The sequence below is a fragment of the Sus scrofa genome, chromosome 3 (genome assembly GCF_000003025.6).
Source record: "Sus scrofa isolate TJ Tabasco breed Duroc chromosome 3, Sscrofa11.1, whole genome shotgun sequence".
Taxonomy (NCBI): Eukaryota; Metazoa; Chordata; class Mammalia; order Artiodactyla; family Suidae; genus Sus; species Sus scrofa.
The window spans coordinates 48884170-48906170 of NC_010445.4; the positions used below are offsets into that span (position 1 = coordinate 48884170).

The following is a 22001-nucleotide window of genomic DNA, read 5'->3' on the forward strand; positions in this document are numbered from 1 at the left end:
TTGACTTCAGCCTTTGCTTCTCTGATATGTGTGTGTGAGCGCATGTGCATGTGAGTGTGTGTGTGTGGGTGCGTGCATGCACGCAGGTGGTTCTGGCCTTTCCTCTCGACAGGGCCCTGGACACAGGGACTATACCTCGTCCTCATGCTGGTGTCCCTTAGAGCAGAGATTGACAAACGGCCACGGGCCAAACCCAGCCTACCCTTGAGCTAAGAACGTTTAACAATTTTTAACTGGCTCAAAAAAAGTTAAAAAAAAAAAAAGGCAGTAGTAGAATTTGTGTCTGAATAAAGTTGTGTGGGAGCATAGCCCTGCTTCTATCTGGCCGCTGCCCTCCATGGCAGAGTGTGTAATGTAATTGCTTCAGAAAGTGTGTGGCTGCAAATGCTTTCGCCAGCTGTCCCTTTACAGAAAACATTTGCTGCCTCTGCCTGGGCCAAGAGCCACGCCCGCCACTGGGAGAGCCTTTCGTTCATCCTTCAGCAGGTGATCAGTGAGCACTTACTGCATGCAGGCAGCTCTCTGCTGAGGCAATGGCTTTGCCACCTTGGAGTGTCCGTTTTCCTGGGGGAACAAACAGGGAGCAGAGATTCCTAGCTAAATTGATGTGCGGATGTCATAGCTGGGAGGGGTGGGGGAAGCCGCCGCAGGTGCCTTGGTCAGGACCACCTCTTTGACAAGGGAACTTCTGAGCGGAGACTTGGACGAACTGGGCGGCCGATGAAGCGGCATTTGGGAGAAATGCAAAGGCCCTGCAGCAGGAGCAGGCTTGGCAAATGGGAGAAGTCACATGGGCCCAGTGTGCTTGGAGCCTGGGACAGAGCCGTGGGAGGCAGGCAAAGTGTGGCTGTGGCAGGTGGCAGTTTCCACCCTCCCCAGGAGTCAAGGTCTCCAGGGCACCTGCTGCCTAGTCCCTCCGCAGGGATCCTGACTCAGGAATGAGGCGCAGACCCTAGAGGGCCTCTCAGGCTCTGGGAAGCCTGGGTTTTCCTTTGAGAATGGAGGGGGCAGCCCCCCACTCCTGCCCCCCCCAACTCCTGGTCCCGGAGAGCCTTTTCAATGCAAAGCGCAGTGCTTTAGCGGCTCTGCTGCAAGGCTCCCAACAGAGGCTCTGGGAATAGATGTTTGAGTCTCCCCGCTGCCGCCCCCCCCAGGTTTTTTTTCCTTACTCAATGAATTTTATTATCTTTGCAGTTGTACAGCGATCATCACAACCAAATTTTACAGCATTTCCATCCCAAACCCCCAGCGCATCCCCCCACCCCTCAACCTGTCTCCTTTGGAGGCCATAAGTTTGTCAAAGTCTGTGAGTCAGTATCTGTTCTGCAAAGTTGTTCATTATGTCCTTTTTTTTATTTTTTATTTTATTTATTTTATTTTATTTTCCCACTGTACAGCAAGGGGATCAAGTTATCCTTACATGTATACATTACAATTACATTTTTTTTTCCCCACCCTTTGTTCTGTTGCAACATGAGTATCTAGACAAAGTTCTCAATGCTACTCAGCAGGATCTCCTTGTAAATCTATTCTAAGTTGTGTCTGATAAACCCAAGCTCCTGATCCCTCCCACTCCCTCCCCCTCCCATCAGGCAGCCACAAGTCTTTTCTCCAAGTCCATGATTTTCTTTTCTGAGGAGATGTTCATTTGTGCTGGATATTAGATTCCAGTTATAAGTGATATCATATGGTATTTGTCTTTGTCTTTCTGGCTCATTTCACTCAGGATGAGATTCTCTAGTTCCATCCATGTTGCTGCAAATGGCATTATGTCATTCTTCTTTATGGCTGAGTAGTATTCCATTGTGTACATATACCACCTCTTCCGAATCCAGTCATCTGTCGATGGACATTTGGGTTGTTTCCATGTCCTGGCTATTGTGAATAGTGCTGCAATGAACATGCGGGTGCATGTGTCTCTTTTAAGTAGAGTTTTGTCCGGATAGATGCCCAAGAGTGGGATTGTGGGGTCATATGGAAGTTCTATGTATAGATTTCTAAGGTATCTCCAAACTGTTCTCCATAGTGTCTGTACCAGTTGACATTCCCACCAACAGTGCAGGAGGGTTCCCTTTTCTCCACAGCCCCTCCAGCACTTGTTATTTGTGGATTTATGAATGATGGCCATTCTGACTGGTGTGAGGTGGTATCTTATGGTAGTTTTGATTTGCATTTCTCTTATAATCAATAGATTCCACATGTCAGTGATGGCATTTGATGTTGATGTCTCATTGTCTGACTGGCTTCACTTAGCATGATAGTTTCTAGGTCCATCCGTGTTGCTACAAAGGCCGGTATTTTGTTCCTTTTAATGGCTGAGTAATATTCCATTGTGTATAAGTACCACATCTTCTTGACCCACCCCTCTGTCGATAGACATTTAGGTTGTTAACATGTCTTGGCTACAGTATAGAGTGCTGCAATGAACATTGGAGTGCATGTGTCTTTTCAAGTCCTGGTTTTCTCTGGATAGATGTCCAGGAGTGGGATTGCTGGATCTAATGGTAATTCTATTTTTAGTTTTCTGAGGAATCTCCATACTGTTTTTCACAGTGGTTGCACCAATTTACATTCCCACCAACAGTGTAACAGGGTTCGCTTTTCTCCACACCCTCTCCAGCACTTATTGTTTGTAGACTTTTTGATGATGGCCATTCTGGCCACAGATGTTCACATTTTAAAGCAGACCTGGGTCCATTTGGGCGAAGGCGCTGTGGGTAGGTCCCAAGGGTCTGATCCTCTACAAGGTCTCGTGGGTGGCCTTTCCCTCCTGTGGTCCCAGGTGGTCCCCATCTGCAGCCTGTCAGCTGGGACGTCCCCTGGCCCCCTTCCCGGGACCTCCCTGTCTGTCCTACCTGCAGGTCTCGCCCCTCCCAGCATCTGCAGGATCTGCTTTGTGGACTGGTGCTTGGGGGATGAGGAGTAGTCTGATATCACTCAGCTGGTGTTCGGTCATCCTCACCTCTGCGGGCCACCTGCAGCACCTTGTTCACAGGTGTGTGCCATGTGCAGGGCAAGGGGAGGGGTGTCTCCCCGATTCACGCTTCTCCCTGAGACTTAGGATGAAATACATGTGTTTTTCAGGTGACAGTGGTCATCAGACTGCCCATAAAACACGCTAAAGAACATCGCAGCCCTTTAAAGTGTGAGGCGTGAAACGGAAAGGGCGCTTTTGTCTGATCCAGTTTCACAGCCATGCACGGTAGGAAGCTGGAATTCTGGGGAAGAGTCAGCACTTTGCATGTGGCTGGCACTCACAGGCTCTGCCCCCATCCTAGGACCTTCCCAAACAAACGCTCTTCTTAAAATTCTGAGCCTTTATGAATTTTGTATCGGTGGTTCTTCATGTGGGGTCCTGGCATCTTAGGATTTCTGAAAGCTCTGGACGTGTGGTTTTGGCTGGACCTTCCAGGAGTCCCCGTCTTCTCTCCCCACACATCCTGAACTTCATTCCTGAGGCCCTGGAGGCCCCCCACCTCAGCCTTCTGATTGAGAATTGTCCCCAAAGGATTTATCTCAAGTGATGGCTGATTAATATTTAAGAAACCAGGTTAGACTAACAGAGACTAAGAAACTGATGAGTTAGCATTTTGGTACTTTCTTTGTTGGAAAAGGACATGCATTTGTAATCATATCCTTTAAAAATAATTCAGATTTTTGCTCCAAATGAAAAATTCTGTGATAGATTTTCTCGAATTGGGTTTCCCTTCACGTATGAAGTCTAGATACTGACGTAATGAGAGGTAATTGTAAAACCAGTGTGCTTCAGTTTGCAGCCAGTATTTTTAAAATTTACATTAAAAATTAGAATAAATTAAAATATCCCTTTTGGGGTTCCCGCTGTGGCACAGTGGTATTGGTGGCGTCTGTGGAGCCCTGGGACACGGGTTTAATCCCTGGCACAGTGGATTAAGCATCCTGCATTGCTGCAGCTCCAGTGTAGGTCAAAACTGTGGCTTGGATCTGAACCCTGGTCTGGGAACTCCATGTGCTGCAGGGGCAGCCCAAAATTTAAAATTGTATGTATATCCCTTTTGTAAAGGAATTTGGTTTTAAGCCCTTTGTCAATAATCTTTAATAATCTTTTCTCTTTTATATTGACTTTTCTTAATATTGGACCTTGTATTACACATAATAGATTTAATTTAATTCAGTTTAGTTTTAGTTCAGTTTAGTTTAATTTACCTTCTAGATGACCATTGGTTAGTAACTCCTAGCTAGCCCTTTGAGACACTGTTAAGGTGGGTCAGATTAACTTGAACAGGTTCAGAATTCTAAAAGCAGCATTAATTTTAATGAGTGTTTAATTTTCAAACTCCACGCCCTGCAGCATCCCCGGCTCCCTGCACAGGACACTCGGAACGGCATGGCTCCGAGTTTGCTGGAAATCATGTTTCTCCCCCTCAGGATGAGTCTGCAGTAACTCGGGGCTGCTTCAGGCTGGGCCTTGAGTGTCTGGTCCATGTTGGGTGCTGGGTCCTTTTCACACCAAAGCAGAGACAGTGGAACTTTTGAGACTCTAAAAGGAAGCCAGGCTGCTCGACATTAAAACGTTTTAAAGTGTAATTGCAGTAAGGCTTCTGAAGATAAAAAGTACTAAGCAGGGGAGAATCCTAAGGGACGACCTTCTTGGACCTCCATTCAGCTGGCCTAGGCGCTGGGCCAGCCTTGCTCAGTGCTGCAGGTGTGACAAGGAAACTCTTGCTCTGGAAGGGACACCCACCTCTAAGCTGCCCATTCCCAAGAGGTGTGTGGTGGTTGCCATGGCAACACAAGAGGCCAGCTCCTCCCCTGTGCAGGGAAGGGGGGGTACCCCCAGGAATGGAGTGCCAGATGAGGGGCTGGGAGACCCCTGTAGACAGAGCTAGAGTGGTTAGAGAAGTGCCGAGTCCTGGGGGTGGGCTGCCAGGGGGACTGATGGTGAGGAGGGGGGAGGGTTCCTGAAGCTCTGGGGTGAATGGACGAGTAGCTGAGGGGTGTGTGTCCAGATGTGGGGGACAGGCGCCCATGGAGGGGTCTGAGCCATGGACAGATCTGGGTGTCTGCACACAAATGTTGTGATCCGTTTGTGCCAATGAAGCGCTGGTATAGGATCATTTTCCCAGATGCCAGGGCCTCCTACCTTCCCTGGGAACAGATGCTGAAGCAGGACCCCTGGGCGAGGACTGGAGAGATGTAGTGTCTTACTCCTGGGGAGGGATGGCAGCCTCCCCACTCTCAGATGGCCTGTGGCCATAGGACTGAGAAATGCCTTCAAAACAGACTTTTATTTTTTTTGCTTTTTAGGGCTGCACTCGGAGCCTGTGGAGGTTCCCAGGTGAGGGGTCAAATCGGACCAGCTGCTGGCCTACAACTCAGCCACAGCAATGCGGGATCCGAGCTGTGTCTGCCACCTACACCACAGCTATTGGCAATGCTGGATCCTTAACCCACTGAGAGGGCCAGGATTGAACCTGCACCTTCATGGATACTAGTCAGGTTCGTTATCACTGAGCCACGATGCGAACTCCCTGAAACAGACATTTTAAACTGATTCCAAAAAGGTTAAAAAGGAAGAAACGGGGTAAACTAATGACCATGCGATGATTTGAGAAGATGGTCTAAAGGCCCTACCCTTTCACAGCTCAGAAGGCACCTTAGTGACAGGTAATTCTCTCGCATGGTTGGTTCCCAGGCTGTGTGACAAGGACCCAGTCCCAGCGCTGAAATGAGACAAGGTACCCACTTGAGGGACCCAGTGAAGAAGCACATCCCTGGGGTTTGGCACCTGTAGGTTCATGGGCGCCTTGTGTCCGAGGTGAGGACTGACCCAGATGGATGGTCCCAGGATCTGGGAAGAGGCCCGCGCCGCCCCCCACCCCCACCCCTGACCCGGCACAGCTCAGTGAGTGGGGTTTAAACAGCTTTTCCTGCCTTTTATGTTGTGAGCCACACGGGAAGTCCAGCTTTTCCTTCCTTTTAAAAAAACAAGGTAACTACATAACATACAAAGAAAAATAATCTCATCAGCATTTGCATTCAGTATTTTGGCATCTTCAGATGGTCTCCTTTTCTGTGTATTTTTAGTAGCAGGGACCTTTTCTCCTCTGGAGCTGTAACCTGCGTCACCAGGTTATGGTGTGGTTTCACAGCTGTGTTTGTATTGGGATTTAATTGATGTGTAACATCTTACTAGTTTCATGTGTGCAGGTAATGATGTGATATGTGTGTCTGTTGTGAAATGATCATCATACTTTTAATGTCATCACCACACGGTTACACATTTGTGTGTGTTTGTGTGTGATGGGATTTTTCGGATCTACTCTCAGCAGCTTTCTTCAGAAATACAGATGGTGTTGCTAACTAGTCACATGCTGTACCTGACATCCCTGTTTACCTGTTTCACCAGAGTGGTCCCATCTCTGGCAACCACTGATCTGTTCTCACATCTGTGCGCTTGGGTTTTTGTTGTTGTTTGTTTTCCGATTTGGCATGTAAGGGAGATCGTACAATTTGTCTTTCTGTCTGACGGTCTTCACTCAGCACAGTGCCCCTGGGGTCCGCCCATGTTACTGCAAGTGGAGGCTCCCGCTTTTTATGGCTAAATAATATTCCATTGTGAATATACGCCACATCATCTTTATCTGTCCATCAGTGAACAGTTAGGTTGCTTCCGTGTCTTGGCTGTTGTAAACAGTGCCACAGCGAACACAGAGGTGCATGTGTATTTTTTGAAATTAGTGTTTTCATTGTATTTGGGTAAATACCTAGAAGTGGAATTGCTGGATCATATGGGAATTCTATTTTTAATTTTCTGAGGAACCTTCATACTGTTTTCCATGGTGGCTATACCAGTTTCCCGCTGGGAGAGAGTGAGCTGGGGTTCTCTTTTCTTGACATTCTTGTCAGCACTTGTTAGCTCTTATCTTTTTGATGATAGTTATATACTCATATTTAATTACTTTATGATTTCATCAATGCTGTATCATAATGATATAATAGTTCCCCAAGTGTAAGATATTTTGCTTTATTCCCTTTTTTATTTTCTTTTCACAGCCCCACCTGTGGCATATGGAAGGTCCTGGGCCAGGTCAAACTGGAGCTGTACCTGAAGCCACAGCCACACCCACCCGATCCTTAAGCCACTGAGTGAGGCCAGAGATTGAACCCACATCCTCAGGGAGACAGGTTAAGAACATCCTCGTGTTCTTAACGTGCTGAGCCACAGCAGGAACTCCTATTCCCTTTTATAAATTATAAATAAGGCTGTGCTAGTTCCCATCATGGTTCAGCAGAAATGAATCTGCCTAGTATCCATGAGGATGCAGGTTTGATCCCTGGCCTCACTCAGTGGGTTAAGGATCTGGCATTGGCTGTGAGCTGTGGCGTAGGTTGCAGATATGGCTCAGATCCTGTGTTGCCGTGGCGGTGGTGCAGGTCAGCAGGCAGCTATAGCTCCGATTGGACCCCTACCCTGGGAATCTCCGTATGCCACAGGTACGGCCCTAAAAACACACAAAAAAAACCCATTTCTGGAAGGAAAATAAAAAACCGTGATTTCTGAGGACAGCGTTTTTGTGCGTATACATATTTCCTGAGGATAATTCTCAGACGTAAGATCACATGGTCCAAGATATAAACATTCTTTATTTTTTAATGAATGATGAAGATAGTCCAACTTTCATTTCTCCTGTTTCGTCTGACTTGCCCCTTTCTGGTTCTGTTACTGTCTTTTCTATCAGAGTTTCCTTTTTGAGGAGGGGTGTGCTCTTAGAGCCAGCATGTCTCTTGTTGACAATGGGCCTTTCCAGTGGGGAGTGTGACCTTGGGCACTGAGTCCTGCTCAGTAAGCATGTGTTAACCCCTGCTGGTACCAGGGGTTGCGGTGAGAAGATACCTAGGGTCGTTTTTAACCTCAGGGTTCCCAGAACCGCCAGTCCAGCCTCTAGTGTAATATAGTCCCTGCCCCCCAGCACCGGCCTTAGGAGGTGCTCGGCACTGGCACTGGGGCGGGGCGTATGGGCACACTGGGGCCACCTGGGAAAATTAGGAACACCGTTCTCTTAGAGGTTTCTTTGGAAAGAACTTAAGAGTGGGTGTCCTGCTCTAGTGTGTTTGTAACTCTGTCTCTGAAAAAGTCACTGCTGCGGCCGGGCTGCTGTGAACACCTTTATGCAGGTGTGTGTCGTTAAGCAGGTGGCCCGGTGGATGAGATGGTGATGGAAGGGGGATGGGGAGGCTGAGAGAATGGCCGAGAGGTCAGGCTGTCCTCTGCCTCCTCTGGGTTTTGGTTTCACCAGCATTTAAAGGAAGAGGTTGGGCTGGGCCCTGGAGTCTTTTTGTCCTCAGAGGTTGGGGACATACTGCTCATCCCAGCACATGCACAGTGCACTCCAGACCGCAGCAGCTTATTCCAAAATGAGGGGTGTATAGGATCATCTCCCAATTCCTGTTAGTGGGACTTATTATAATAAAAGGGACCATTTCATTGCCTTCCTGAGTTATAGTTTGCTTAGTGAACTTTAAAATGTCACTTAAAAATTTGTACTTGGAGTTCCCTTCATGGCTCAGTGGTTAACGAACCCGACCAGGATCCATGAGGATGCGAGTTTGAACTCTGGCCTCGCTCAATTGGTTAAAGATCCGGCGTTGCCATGAGCTGTGGTGTAGGTCACAGATGCAGCTCGGATCCTGGGTTGTGCCTGTGGTGTAGGCTGGCGGCTACAGCCCTGATTGGACACCCCTAGCCTGGGAACTTCCATATGCTGCCGGTGTGGCCCTTAAAAAAAAGAAAAAAAAAAGGCAAAAAAAAAAAAAATTCATAATTGCAGTAGAGTCCTTGAATGTTGTGAACGTAAATATTAACTTTTCCTTTTTCTTTCTTTTACAGCTGTTTGGGGCAACTTGGTTAACATGAGGTAATTGTTTTTAATCACTTGGCTATTACGGTGATGTTACGGGGTGGAAATGGCACGTTTCAGTTGCTAACGTACACAGACCACTGATGTCCCAGGTGATCGAGGTGTGTGTACATGTGGGACCAAGTTCTTTCTGTTCCCACATCGAGGCTTCTCTCTGGTGGGTGTTCTGGAGCAGCGCTGCTGGGCTTACCGCTGACGACCCAAGTCAAGCCCAGACATGAGGATTAATCGCCTCCTTCTGTGGCGGCTCCTCTCTGGTGCCCACCTAGGCCTTCCTGGCCTTGTAGACAGAAGAGGGTGGGCGCTGGCATTCAGGCTTTCGAAACGTAAATGGCATTTCTGGGGGGTCTGAGAAAGCACTCAGGCCCTTTTCCAGACCCTTTCGAGGAGGGTGAGGCTTAGGGAACCCATGACCACCACCACCACCCCCTGGAGCAGACCAGTGGGTGCTGAGGGCACCTGTCCATCCCTGGGAAGGGGAGGCCCGAGGACCTTCCAGCCCGAGTCGAGCAGGATTTGTGAGCATCCGTATTGAAAATAACTTTTACTTGTAAAAGTCAAATCCTTGTGTTAATATTCCTTAAAGAGCACTGGCAAAGAGTAATAAGCCTTCAGTAATCTGCAAAAACAGATCTGATGCTCTTAGTGCAGTTTCACATTCAAAGAAAAATTCCCTCCCTTCCGTATTTCTTGGTAGTGAAAATACCAGGGCAGCAGCCGCGTGGTGATGACGGCGGGCGTGGTGGCCAGCGCGGCCGGGAGGCCCGGGAGGGCAGCTGGGGCCCGAGGACGGACCCCGCCCTCTCTGACAGAGGCCGCTGTGTGTGGCTGCAGGGCTGCTTGGGTCCTGTTAAAGGCACTCTGTGCTTTCACTTGGAAAAGCTCCACTTTGCATTAAATCCCAGGAAAGCCCAGCAGACAAACGTCTGCTCCTCAGAGACAGGCTGCCTGCCTCTAGTTTAAATTCCCTTGTTGACTGTGATGTGAGAGGGAGGTTGTCTTCGCTGCCTAGAGACACCCCGAAAGTGGGAGGTGGGTCTGGTCCACTAGTCTCCCCTCTGGAGGGGGGAGAGCCTTGGGCGCCTGGTGTAATTGGTTCAGAAATAAACCTTGAGGCCGCCCAGCCTTTGCCTTGATCTCAGTTTGTAGCTTTCTGCTCAACAGGTCCCTCCAGGAGAATGGCGACCTCAGGATCGAAAGCAAGATTGAAGAGGTCAGTGTCTCCTCCGCAGTGCACTTCTGCTTTTCCAGTGTTTGTCCACGTCAGGTCCTTTGGCTGTGCCGGGATCTTTATTGTGGCAGCTCGATGTGGACTTGTGATTTTGAAACCGTCTCAATAAATTACTCCCTTATTTCAGAAGAGCCTTTGTGTTTGTTAGGCCTGTGGACACGCCTCTGTCAGCATTTGTCCATTTATAAAGGTGCGAATTTTTTTTTTCCCTTTTTTTTGGGCTGCACTCGCAGCAAATGGAAGTTTCCCAGCCAGGAATCGACTCTGAGCCACAGCTGTGGCAAAGCTGGATTTTTACTCACTGTGCTGAACTGGGGATCGGACCTTCGCTGCCACAGAGACAGTGCCGGACCCTTAACCCTCTGTGTCACAGCAGGAACTCCCGTAAGGGTGCGATGTATTAAAACAGACTCTGCCTTGAAGGCAAAAGGGACTTAGAGTTTTCTGTGACTTTTCAAAGGGGCCTTTCCAGGATTTCATAAGAGGGAAGTGGGTACCTTCCCCAGAGCTGGAGGCAGAGGCTCCATTCAACTGGGCAGATGCAGAAGGAAGCATGGTCCCACTCAGGTGCTGGGACCCAGGAAACCTGAAGATGCAGGGGTCCAGGAGCTCCTGCGGCTCTGGTCAATTCCACACCTCCTGTTTGAAAACAGTTGCTTGTGTTTTAGTCCAGGGTATAGTCTATGTTATTGTTACAATGTATTAACATGGATAACAACACAGGATACAATGTGTAGTGTAGCCTGTTGTAACAGGGGCTGTGGGAGGGGGTAGGAAGGCACTCACTCTGATTTGAAGCCACATGCTGGTCCTGGGGAGCCCACCAGCCACCCATGTTCTTTTGTCCAACCCTGGGGCTGATATGAGGGGTGGTAGCCATACAGCCTGGGATGTGTGTCCTGGAGGTGACAGCGGGTGACACATGCAGAGAGATGCTTGTCTGGGGGTAGCTCCTGGGACCTCTCTCTTTGACCTGAAAAGAGGCAGGGGTGGTGCCCCGCCTGTTTTTCTGAGCCTGACCCACCTTTCTTGTTCCCTGAAACCTGGGGAGGAAAAAGATGAATTTCCCCAGAGCCTTGGGCATCTCTAGAGTGGGAGGTTCCAGCATCATCTCGCTTCTGGAATCGTGATCCACAGGGTCTGGCTTGATTTCCAGCTGGAGGTGAATCGTAGCAGGAAGTAAAGTCTGTTTCTCACTGTGCCGTCTGGAATTTCAGGGTTGGGGAAGTGGCCGAGGACCGTGTTTCTGCCTCAGAGCTGATTTTGGTTATTTTTGTTTTAGATTGTTGAACCACTGAGAGAGAAAATCAGAGATTTGGAAAAAAGGTATGTATACTTTTTGTTTGGTGTCTAAGAAAATACTTATGTCTTATTTTACCTTAGAAGGTTATAAAAAAAAGGGGGGGTATGTATACTTTTTGTGTCTGAAGATACTTATGTCTTATTTTACCTTAGAAGGTCAATGTCTAAGTTCATCTCAACTGAGAAATCTATAATTTCAAAGATACAAGACAGAGACTTTTCCATGGGAAGGCCAGTTTTTACTCTCAAATTTGGATGCAGTGTTTTTAAACATTTTTCCTTTGGTCACTGAAGGAAAATGTTTCTGATGAAAGCTGTGGGTTCTCTCTAGAAAAAAAAAAGTGTTTATTTTTTCAGGAGTCTCCCTGAAGCCTGACCCAAGGTCCTGTTTATTAAAGTCCTTCCTCTGTCATGCTCTGTCAATTTGATTTCCACAAAGTGACAATTCAAACCATTGTCCACATGGGTATTTGTTCCTGCCCTTGAGTCAAATCCACAGGTAACCTGAGCCCTGGGAGGAGGGATGGCCCGGCAGCATGGAAGCCGCCTTCCCAAGCCCTGTGGCTCCTGCAAAGTCCTGGCACACAAGTTGAGGCCAAGCCTGCCTCCTCTTGGCTCTGCGAGGTGCTCAGGTGGCTTCCAGCATGTGTTGACCATCCCGTGAGGGGTCCAGGACCACACGTACACGTAGGAACTGTGAGAGGTTCCAGGCCTGGAGCCTGTGGTCTGTCCTGTTCAGTTTACTTTGACCCCAGCTCTTAGCACTTTGATTCTGTGTTGTTTATTTAGTTTCATCTGCACATCTTTAAATACACATCTTTAAATACTCCTTGAATGGCCAGCAAGTAGTAATGCTAATTAAACTTATAAATGACGTCACTTAACATTGTCCTAATAAAAAGGCAGTTGGAGACTGGACCAGGATAAGTAATTAGAGCAGGATCAGTTCTGGGGGAGGTTAAGGAAGGTCTGTTGCTGGGTTCCTAGTACATTCTGCCTTCCTCGCTTGGAAATGCAGGCTTCCCGTGGGCGGCTCCCGGGCCTTTCCCATGGGGTGGCCTAGAACGGGGCTGGAGGAAAGTGCCCGAACACCGAAGATGTGGGTGAGTCAACACCTGGGTAGGATTGCCGAGGGGCTTGGGGCCCAGACACATCGGTCACTGGGCTCTGTCACCCTGGCCTTGGGGACAAACAGTGGGAAGCACAGACTCAGGAGGACCCGGAGGGCCTGGAGCCCAGGCTCCCCCACACCCCGAGCTTTGTGCCCCTGACCCCTCAAAGCAGGAAATGAGTGAGGTGGTTTTCCACACTACCCCACATACAATAAATACCAGCGAGCACCTACTGTAGCACACAGGGACCCATACCCAGAATTTTGTATCAACCTATAAAGGAAAAGAATCTGAAAAAGAATATCTGTATGTGTGTATAATTGAATCTCTGTGCTGTACACTGAAACTAACAATTTCGTTAAGTCAACTATATTTTGATGAAAAAGTTTAGTAACAGGTGGAATCTGAAATTTGGTTACTGCCTGTGGAAGAAAAGGCAGAAACCAGCCAGTGCTGTTTCTCCGATCAAAGGCTTAGCACACAGTTTGAAGCAGCTTTCTTGGTCGTCTTGCACACCGTGGACTGGAGACCGTGGGCTGTTTGCTTCTCTTTTATTTGTGTTTCTAAGAAGACCGTCTCCTGTGGGTGCCTGGTGTTCATGGCACATTTGAGTTCATTTTTAAGCTTTCCCGCGGGCCTAAAAAGCTGTTCAGAGCTATTCTAGGCTCATCATTGGATGCCAGTCGGTTTCAGGGGCCCCGTTGGTCACCCCCTCTTGGCTGTGCACATCCATGTAGTCCCTATGAACCTTTCTCTGAATCCCTGCAGCCTGGAGAAGGGGCTGGTGGGCAGCCCTGGGGAGGAGGGCCTGAGCCAGGAGGCTGGCAGGTGTGAGGGGTGTGCCGGCCAGCGCCGGGGTTTGCTATGATGTCCCCCTGCATGAAGAAGCAAGAGCGAGAATGGCAGGCAGGGCTCCTGGCTCCCCTTCTTCAAGCACTTAGGGGCCCAGGACAGCCTGGGGCAGCCCTCTGCCTGACGAAGCAGAAGCCCCGAGGTACCTGGAGTGCTGGGGGGGAGTGTCTTGCTCTAGGGTGGGGCTGGGGCGGGGGCAGGGTGTCACAGAACTCAGGGAAGGCTAGGTTTCTCACCCATTCCCTGACAGCCCCACCTGCCAGCACACTTGACCTTCAGAGAGTCTCTGTGCTCTTATAGGGAGTCCCATGCATTGTGACAGCCCTGTCCTTGGCTTCTATGTAAGCGAGCTGCGCTTTTGCAGGAGACCCACGCTGCCCGTTCAGTTCAGCCACCATGTGGGGACATGCTGGGGGTGGAGATGACGCCCTGCCTAGCACCTCGCCAAATAACTCAAAAGCTGGTTCCTCCCAATATTTTAAAGCACTTTTGTGTCTAACTGAATCGCTTTAAGAGTGGGTACTTTGGGGAGTTCCCTTCGCAGCTCAGTGGTTAACGAATCTGACTAGGAACCATGAGGTTGTGGGTTCGATCCCTGGCCTTGCTCAGTGGGTTAAGGATCCGGCATTGCTGTGAGCTGTGGTGTAGGTCACAGACACGGCTTGGATCCCGTGTTACTGTGGTTGTGGCGTAGGCCAGTGGCTACAGCTCCGATTGGATCCCTAGCCTGGGAACCTCCATATGCCGTGGTTGTGGCCCTGAAAAAAGACGAAAAGACAAATTAAGAAAAGAGTGGGCACTTCAGAATCTGCATTTATCAACTCTCATCGGACGCTCGATAGGCCATTTATGTGGCTCCAGTCCTGAAACGTGGGTGTGGGTTGGAGCCCGACAGCACCTTGATGAGGGTGGTGGCAGATGAGTCGAGACGCAGGATGGGTTCAGGTGGCCCAAGGAGGCAAGGAGGGCAGGCTGAGGTCCAGGCCCCAGCAGGGCAGGAGACACTGGGGTTGTGAAACTGCTGAACAGGGAAACAGTCTCAGCATCTTTCACTCTCAAAGGGCTCGGTTGGCCGTGACTCCACGCAGCTGATTTCCTCCTCCAACCCTGCTGCGGCACCTGGGGAAGCCAGCACCTCCGTGTTTTGTGTTTAGCTTTGGCTGCCTGTGCATCCTTAGCTTTTCCCTGCTCCAGGATAGGCTCTCAGGTCGCTCCCTTAGTTTGATGCCCACCCAGGAGCAGGTTAATCTTGAACTTGAACCAGTGATAGCTTGGTTCCAACAGCACACATTTGGAGCAGGGAGGGGAGTGGACGGGGAGAGTTCTCAAGTCTGGCATTTGTTTCGGTGGCAGGTAGAGGAAATGCTCACGTGAGATGTTTGACTGTTTTTTTTATAATTTCTTCATTATACAGCTTCACCCAGAAATACCCGCCAGTAAAATTTTTATCAGAGAAGGACCGTAAGAGAATTTTGGTAAGTTTGCACATCTGATTCATTTTTGTAATATCAAGAAATTTGCTTTTAAGTGTGATTCACAGCTCCTGAAGATCACCGTTGGTCGAATATAGTTGAGTGGTTTCCAGCTTGTTCACAGCGTGGTGCACCAGCCCCACATCCTCATTCCAGGATGCTTCATCACCCGAAGGAAACCCTGTGCATGTTACCAGTCCAGTCCCATCCCCCAGCTCCTGGCAGCCATGAAAATGACTTTCTGTCTCAGTGGCACTGCCTGTTTGGGGCATTTCAAATGATACAGTGTGTGGTGTTTTTCTTTTTTCTTTCCTTTTTTTTTTTTGTCTTTCAGGGCTGCACCTGTGGCATATGGAGGTTCCCAAGCTAGGGGTCAAATCAGAGCTACAGTGCACCACAGCCACAGCAACTTGGGATCCAAGCCGTTTCTCATCAGTACATGATTTGCCAAATTTTTTTTCCATTCTGAGAGTTGTCTTTTCACTTTCTTAATTGGTAGTCTTTTGCTTTTTAGGGCCGCATTCGCAGCATCTGGAGGTTCCCAGGCTAGGGATCGAATCAGAGCCACAGCCACAGCCATGCCAGATCTGAGCCACATCTGTAACCTACACCACAGCTCACCGCAATGCCGGATCCTTAACCCACTGAATGAGGCCAGGGATTGAACCCGCAACCTCATGGTTACTAGTTGGATTTGTTTCTACCATGCCATGACGGTGTTCTTAAAGCACAGAAGCTTTAATGTGCTTTTAATGGATAAAGTTTTCTTTTTTCTTTTATTCCTTGTTTGTGCTTTGGTGTCACATTGCCTAATCTGAGGTCACAAAAATTCACCATGTTTTTCCCAAGAGTTTCAGAGCTGTAGTTCTTACGTATAGTTCTCTGATCCATTTTGAGTTAATTTTGCACGTGGATTTAGATAAGAGTTTCCCTTCTGTGTGTGGCTGCCCAAGGTCCAGCACCAGTGGCTGGCCAGACCAATCGTGGCTGTTGAATTGTCATGCTGCCCTTGTCAAAAAACGAACTGACTGTAAATCTGAATATTTATTTCTGGACTCTCAAGTCTACCCATTGATCTATATACATCTGTCTTGGTGCCAGAACCACATTGTCTTGGCTGCTGCAGCTTTGCAGTAAGTTCTGAAGTTGGGACTTTTGGGGCCTCTAACTTTGTTCTTCGTTTTCAGCTTTTGTTTTTTTGGCCGCCCTGCAGCAAATGGAGTTCTCCAGGTCGGAGATCGGATCTGAGCCACACTTGCAACCTACACCATAGCTGTGGCAACACTGGCTCCTTAACCCCCTGCCGGGCCAGGGGTTGAGCCTGTGTTGTGGCGCTCCAGAGACGCCACCCATCCTGTCGCACCACAGGGGGAACTCAAGGTGGTTTTGAGTGTCTAGGACCCCTTACAGTTCCTTGTGCATTTTAAGATCCGCCTGTCAGTTTCTCCACAGAAGCCACCTGAGATTCTGAGAGTGATGTAGCATCTGTAGGTCAGTTGGGGGAGTATTGTCATCTCAACAGATTGTCTCCAGTCCTTGAATAGGGGATGTCTTTACATTTATTTAGGTCTTCCTTAGTTTCTTTTGATTTTTTTTTGTAGTTTTCAGAGTATGTTTTGCACTTATTTTACTAGTTATTCCAAAGTGTTTCATCCTTTTTAAGGCTAGCATAAATAGTTCTGTTTCATTTTCATAGTGTGTATTCTCTTGGTAGGTAGAAACACACTCGCTTTTTGGGGGGGGTCTTTTTAGGGCCACACTCTTGGCATATGGAGGTTCCCAGGCTAGGGGTCGAATTGGAGCTGTAGCTGCTGGGCTACACACAGCCACAGCAATGGCAGATCCGAGCCGCATCTGTGACCTACACCACCACTCATGGCAACGCCGGATCCTTAACCCACTGAGCAAGGCCAGGGATCCAGCCCGCATCCTCATGGATCCTAGTCAGATTCACTTCCACTGAACCACCACTGGAACTCCAAAACAAACTTGATTTTTGTATTTTCTTATGTCCCGCAACCTTGCTGAACTAATTGGTGAGTCCTAATAGTTTTCAATGGATTTTCAGCATGTGGGATCATGTCACCTACAATATAGCTTCTGCTTTTTCTTTTCTTTTTCCTTTTTTAATTAAAATACAGTTGATATACAATGCTGTGCCAGTTTCTGCTGTGCAGCGAAGTGACCCAGTCATACATACATATACATTCTCTTTCTTATGTTATCTTCCATCATGGTCTATCCCAAGAGACCGGATAGAGTTCCCTGTGCTGTACAGCAGGACCTCATTGCTTATCCGTTCTAAATGTTATCGTTTATATCTATTAACCCCAAACTCCCATCCCTCCCCCTCCCCCCTCAGCAGCCACAAGTCTGCTCTCCATGTCTGTGAGCCTGTGTCAGTTCTGTAGATTGGTTCATCTGTGCCATGTTTTAGATTCCACATGTAAGTGATATTTTGGGTCCTGTGGTTAGGTGCAGAGATGTTTGTGTTATATCCACGTGAAAAACTGACCATTTTATCCTTGTAAAATGATCTCTTGTCATCTGTTAACATTTTTTGTGTTAAGGTTTATTTTGTCTGATATCATTAAGCCACTCCATCTTTCTTACTGTTTCTGTGCTATATATGTTTATGTTCGGTGCACTGTATCTTTGAGTTCACAGTGTGTCCCCTTCAGACAGCAGACGGTCGGATCTTGTTTTCTTCAGTGTGACAACCTCTGCCTTCCAAGTGATTACTTAACCAATCACGTGTAATATTATTATCGACATAGCTTTATTTCTGCCATTTCATTTCGTTTTCTACTTGCCTCACATCTTTGTGCCCTTGTTCTCCATGACTCTTTTCTTTTGCATGAAGTGAATCTTCTCGTGTGTAACATTCAGCGTCTTTTATATATATATATATATATATTTTTTTTTTTTTACCATATTTCAAAAATTTATATTGTTCCTGGTTGCTCTGGTGCTTATTACCACATGCATCCTAATGTACGGCGCTGCTTCAGGTTCCTGCTGCTGTCCAGTAGGCATTGAAGTCTTACCCCATTTAGTTCTGTGCATTATTTCTGACCATGTTACAAACCCAACAACATGTTATGATTGTTACTTGACACGAGCTTATCCCTTTTAAATAAGGTGAGTAAATATAGCAGAGCCAGGGTGTATTTATTGATAGTGTTTCTTTTTTTTTTCTTTTTTTTTTTTTTTCATTTTAGGGCCGCTCCCGCAGTGTATGGAGGTTCCCAGGCTAGGGGTCGAATCGGGGCTGTAGACACCAGCCTACACCACAGCCACGGCAACGTGGGATCTGAGCCACGTCTGCGACCTACAGCACAGCTCACGGCAACGCCAGATCCTTAACCCACTGAGTGAGGCCAGGGATCGAACCTGCATCCTCATGGATCCTAGGGGTTCATTAACCACTGAGCTATGACAGGAACTCCAGAATTTGTTACGTTAACCTTTTTGTCACCAAGTCTGCTTTTTTTCATTTGTTCCCGTGGGTTTGAGTTAATTCAGGTGTCATTTCCCTGCTGCTCTCACCTGTGTTCTCTGAACTGCTATGGTCAAATGTATCTCTGTATTTCATAAGAAGAAATAGTACAATTATATACATATTTGTTCAGTTGGTTTTTTTGTTTTTATGGTAGTGGTAAAATACGCGTAACAGAAAATTCCTTATTTTGACCATTGTGTTAAGTGTCTAGTTCTTTGGCTTTAAGTGTGTTCGTGTTGTGCTTTATAGTTTGGTCTTTAAATTGAAAGCACTTAGGAGAAGGAGAAAATGCAGCTTGATTGTATTTTATAATTCCCCAATTACTTCATCCCCCGTGCCTCCTACCCCTGAAAGAATTTACTATTTCTCGTATGGCAGGTCTGATGTTAATGAATTTTCTCGTCTTCTATCTGCTTTTGTTTTTTAATCTCTAGAAGTCATCTTTAGTTGTAGGCAAGATTCTTGGCTTTGGTTTCTTTCTACTGTTTTCTCTGTCATTTGTTACGAGACGTCAGTCTTGAGTCACATTGGGGTTCGAGGTGTCATTTGCTTTTTCTCCTGTTCAGTCTCTGCTGTAACAGTTGCACCAACCCAGTAGCTCAGAGCAGCAGTAGCTCCCAGTCCTGGAGGCTGGAAGTCAAAACAAGTGGTGTTTGTGGGGCTGTGCTCTCTGAAGCTCTGGGGGAAGATCCGGCCCAGGCTTTTGGCTCTGGCGTGGCTGTGTCCCCGGGTCGCCAGCCTGGGCCTCCATCGTCATGCCATGCTTTCCCCATGTCTCACACTGGACTCGCAGTCCAGCCTGCTCCAGTAGGATCTCACCGTGACTAGTTAAACCTGCCGCGGGCCCAGCCTCCAAGTAAGATCACGCTGAGGTTCCCAGGACATACTTCTGCAGGATGGTTTTCAACCCGCCTTCATCTTTGTCTCTTATTTTCAGCAGTTTTAGTGTCGGAACAGTTTTCAGCCTGTCTTCTTCTTTGTCTCTTATTTTTAGCATTTTTAGTGTGCTGTGTCTGTATGCGCGTACCCGAGTTTGCATTTTCCTATGCGGACTCAGTTGAGCTTCTTGAATGCGTAGATAACTGTGCTTCGTCAGTTTGGGGCGTTTCAGCCAGTATTTCCTTGTGTTTTTCTCTGTTCTTCCTTCTGCCTTTTCCCCGTTACATCACCTCGGGTGCTCATTGGTGCCTCACGTTTGAGGCTGTGTTCACTTTCTTTTTCCCTCTGTTCTTCATGTTGCATAGGCTTCTGCAGTCTAGCTTCAGGTTTGCCGATTGGCGCTTCCGCCAGGCCCAGGCCATCGTTGAGTGCATTTTTCTTTCTGGTTGCCGTGTTCGTCAACACAGAATTTCCATCTGTTTCTATCTTACACTTCTTCTCTTTTCAGTCTCCTTCCTTCCTTAAGCTGGTTTTCTCTAGTTCTGCGAATGTACTTGCCGTGGCTGCTCTGGAGACTCTTGGCTCTGACACCTGGTCCCCTAGGCAGTTTGTCACCTGCTTGCTTTCCTGGACGCAGATCACACTCAACTTTTCTTTGTACATCTCAAAATTTTGGGTCGGAAACCGGACATTTTGGGCAGTGGTTAGCGGCTCTGGATCCTGTGCCCCACCCCCACCCCCAAGGCCTTTTTCATTTTGGTTTGCGGATTTGTTTGGTAGTCTGGCTATTGTACTTTGGGGATGTCTGTCTCTGTGGCCACCCCTCAGAGGCTCCAGCCTCAGTTGCCCTGGAGGGTGATAGGTTCCAGCAGGGCCCTTTTTACCGTCTCTTCCCCCAGTTGCTCTGCTGAGCTGTCTGCCTTGTGGGCTCAGCAGCCGTCAGGCCCCAGTCCTCGGCCAGTGGATCTGCCCTTCACCAGTGCCTGGTGTTGTAATCACTCCTCAGTCCGACCCAGCTATGTTCTGGTGCCTTTGCAGAGGGAGATGTGAGCCCAGTCTCGGAGGTTGGTCCTGGGTCCCCCTCGGGTCCATTTACTAAACCAGCTGTGTCACAGGCCCCCTGGTGGCCAATGGCCTCTCTCCATTGCGTGTGAGAGCCCCTTGTGCTCCAACTTCCCTGCTCTCTCTCCAAGCAAGGTCGGTTCTTTGGGGAGAGCTTGGAGGCCTCTGTGTTCACTGACTGCCTGTCCCCACGGAAGAGTCTCTGAGCCCCTGGAGGGGACTCTCAGGAGCTGGAGGAGAGAGCGATCCTTGCAGGCGGTGAGCTGGGCGGGAGCAGGGATCCCTTGTCTGCTTGTCTCTCCTCTTGGCCATGAGGGAGTGGACACGGGAGACCAGAGCCCCTGAGGTCACTGCCCACCATACCTGGGGTAGGGCTTCTGCTCTGGGGGCTGGGGAGGAGCTGGGAGAGGGGAGCCCTCAGCCACCAGGCTCTGGAGTTGGGAGTCCAGGCTGGGAGTCCAGTCCCTGGGATGGGGGGTTGGGGGCTGCCCTTCCTGGCGAGATGCATCTCTTCATTGGGAGCCCCTGTTTCTGGCCACACCCAGCCCTCACCTGCTCTGAAGTGGGAGGGTGAGGCTGAGCAGATGGAGGGGGCTGGGGCCCAGGTGTGCAGCTGCTCCCTGTTCTGACTGAGTTTTAGTAGATTGTCCTGGATCAGCGCTTCTGCATCTTCCGTGTGCCCTAGGACAAATTCCAGAGACTTAAACATTGGCTTTTTGCATTCATTTTCACCAGCTGTGTTGTCTTGCTGAGGGCAGGTCCACGGAGCACCTGTTCTTCTGTGACCTTGGTGTGTCAGTGGTCAGGACACGAGGGTGTCTATTCCTAGCCGTCATCTCCCTCATAGGACCCTGTGTCCCAAACACCAGCGTGGTACTTGTGAGTCAGTGTTCAGCCATTCCCCTCCAAAACCTCCCTTTTCTTCTAGAAGTTACAGAAAGCTCTCTTACCTTTGTGGATGGTTACATAGACCTTGCCCTGCGTAGACTCTAAAATCTGATGTATGCCCCTCTCTTGGGTTATTTCTATCACATCAGACTGTGAAAGCATTTAGGTGAGAGTTGAGAAGTATACCAGCGAAGAGGAAAGCTGATTTTCCTCATCTTTCTGTGAAAGCATTTAGGTGAGAGTTGAGAAGTATACCAGCGAAGAGGAAAGCTGATTTTCCTCATCTTTCTGTGGCTGCTTGTCAGAGTGGTCAGAAAGTGATGCTCTGTGAACCTCTGAACCTTGCACGTTAGTGAGGGGTCTTGCCTTCCTTTCCTGCACCTGTGGCATATGGAGGCTCCCAACCTAGGGGTTGAATTGGAGCTTCAGCCGCCGGCCTACAGCATAGCCACAGCAACACCAGATCTGAGCTGTGTCTTCAATCCACACCACAGCTCATGGCAACTCTGGATGCTTAACCCACTGAGCAAGGCCAGGGATCTAACTCGAGTCCTCATGGATGCTAGTTGGGTTTGTAACCCTCTGAGCCACAATGGGAACTCCAGCTAGGGTTCTTGTTGTTTCCTTGTGGGATGATTTTCCTGTTGGTGCCAAGGGCCATTGAATTCATTTCCCTTTACGAGTCATCAGGACAAAAGGCTTTGTGTCTTTCACTCATCCGCCATCTCATAGGTTAAGCCACATTTCAGTGGCACTTAGTGCCCAAGGCTGGCATATTGTTGCTGAAATGTAAAGTCTGTT

At 48.5% G+C, this 22001-nt stretch overlaps 1 protein-coding gene across 5 annotated transcripts in view; it reads left to right on the forward strand.

The window, feature by feature from the left end:
• UXS1 (UDP-glucuronate decarboxylase 1) overlaps nt 1–22001 on the forward strand; it is a 69701-nt gene that overhangs the window by 13134 nt on the left and 34566 nt on the right. For 2 of the 5 annotated variants that reach the window (NM_001244774.1, XM_021085665.1), the window contains 4 exon segments: nt 8870–8897; nt 10065–10113; nt 11414–11457; nt 14812–14872. In NM_001244774.1, the coding sequence (NP_001231703.1) occupies nt 8870–8897; nt 10065–10113; nt 11414–11457; nt 14812–14872 (182 nt within the window). 5 annotated transcript variants of the gene reach the window in all.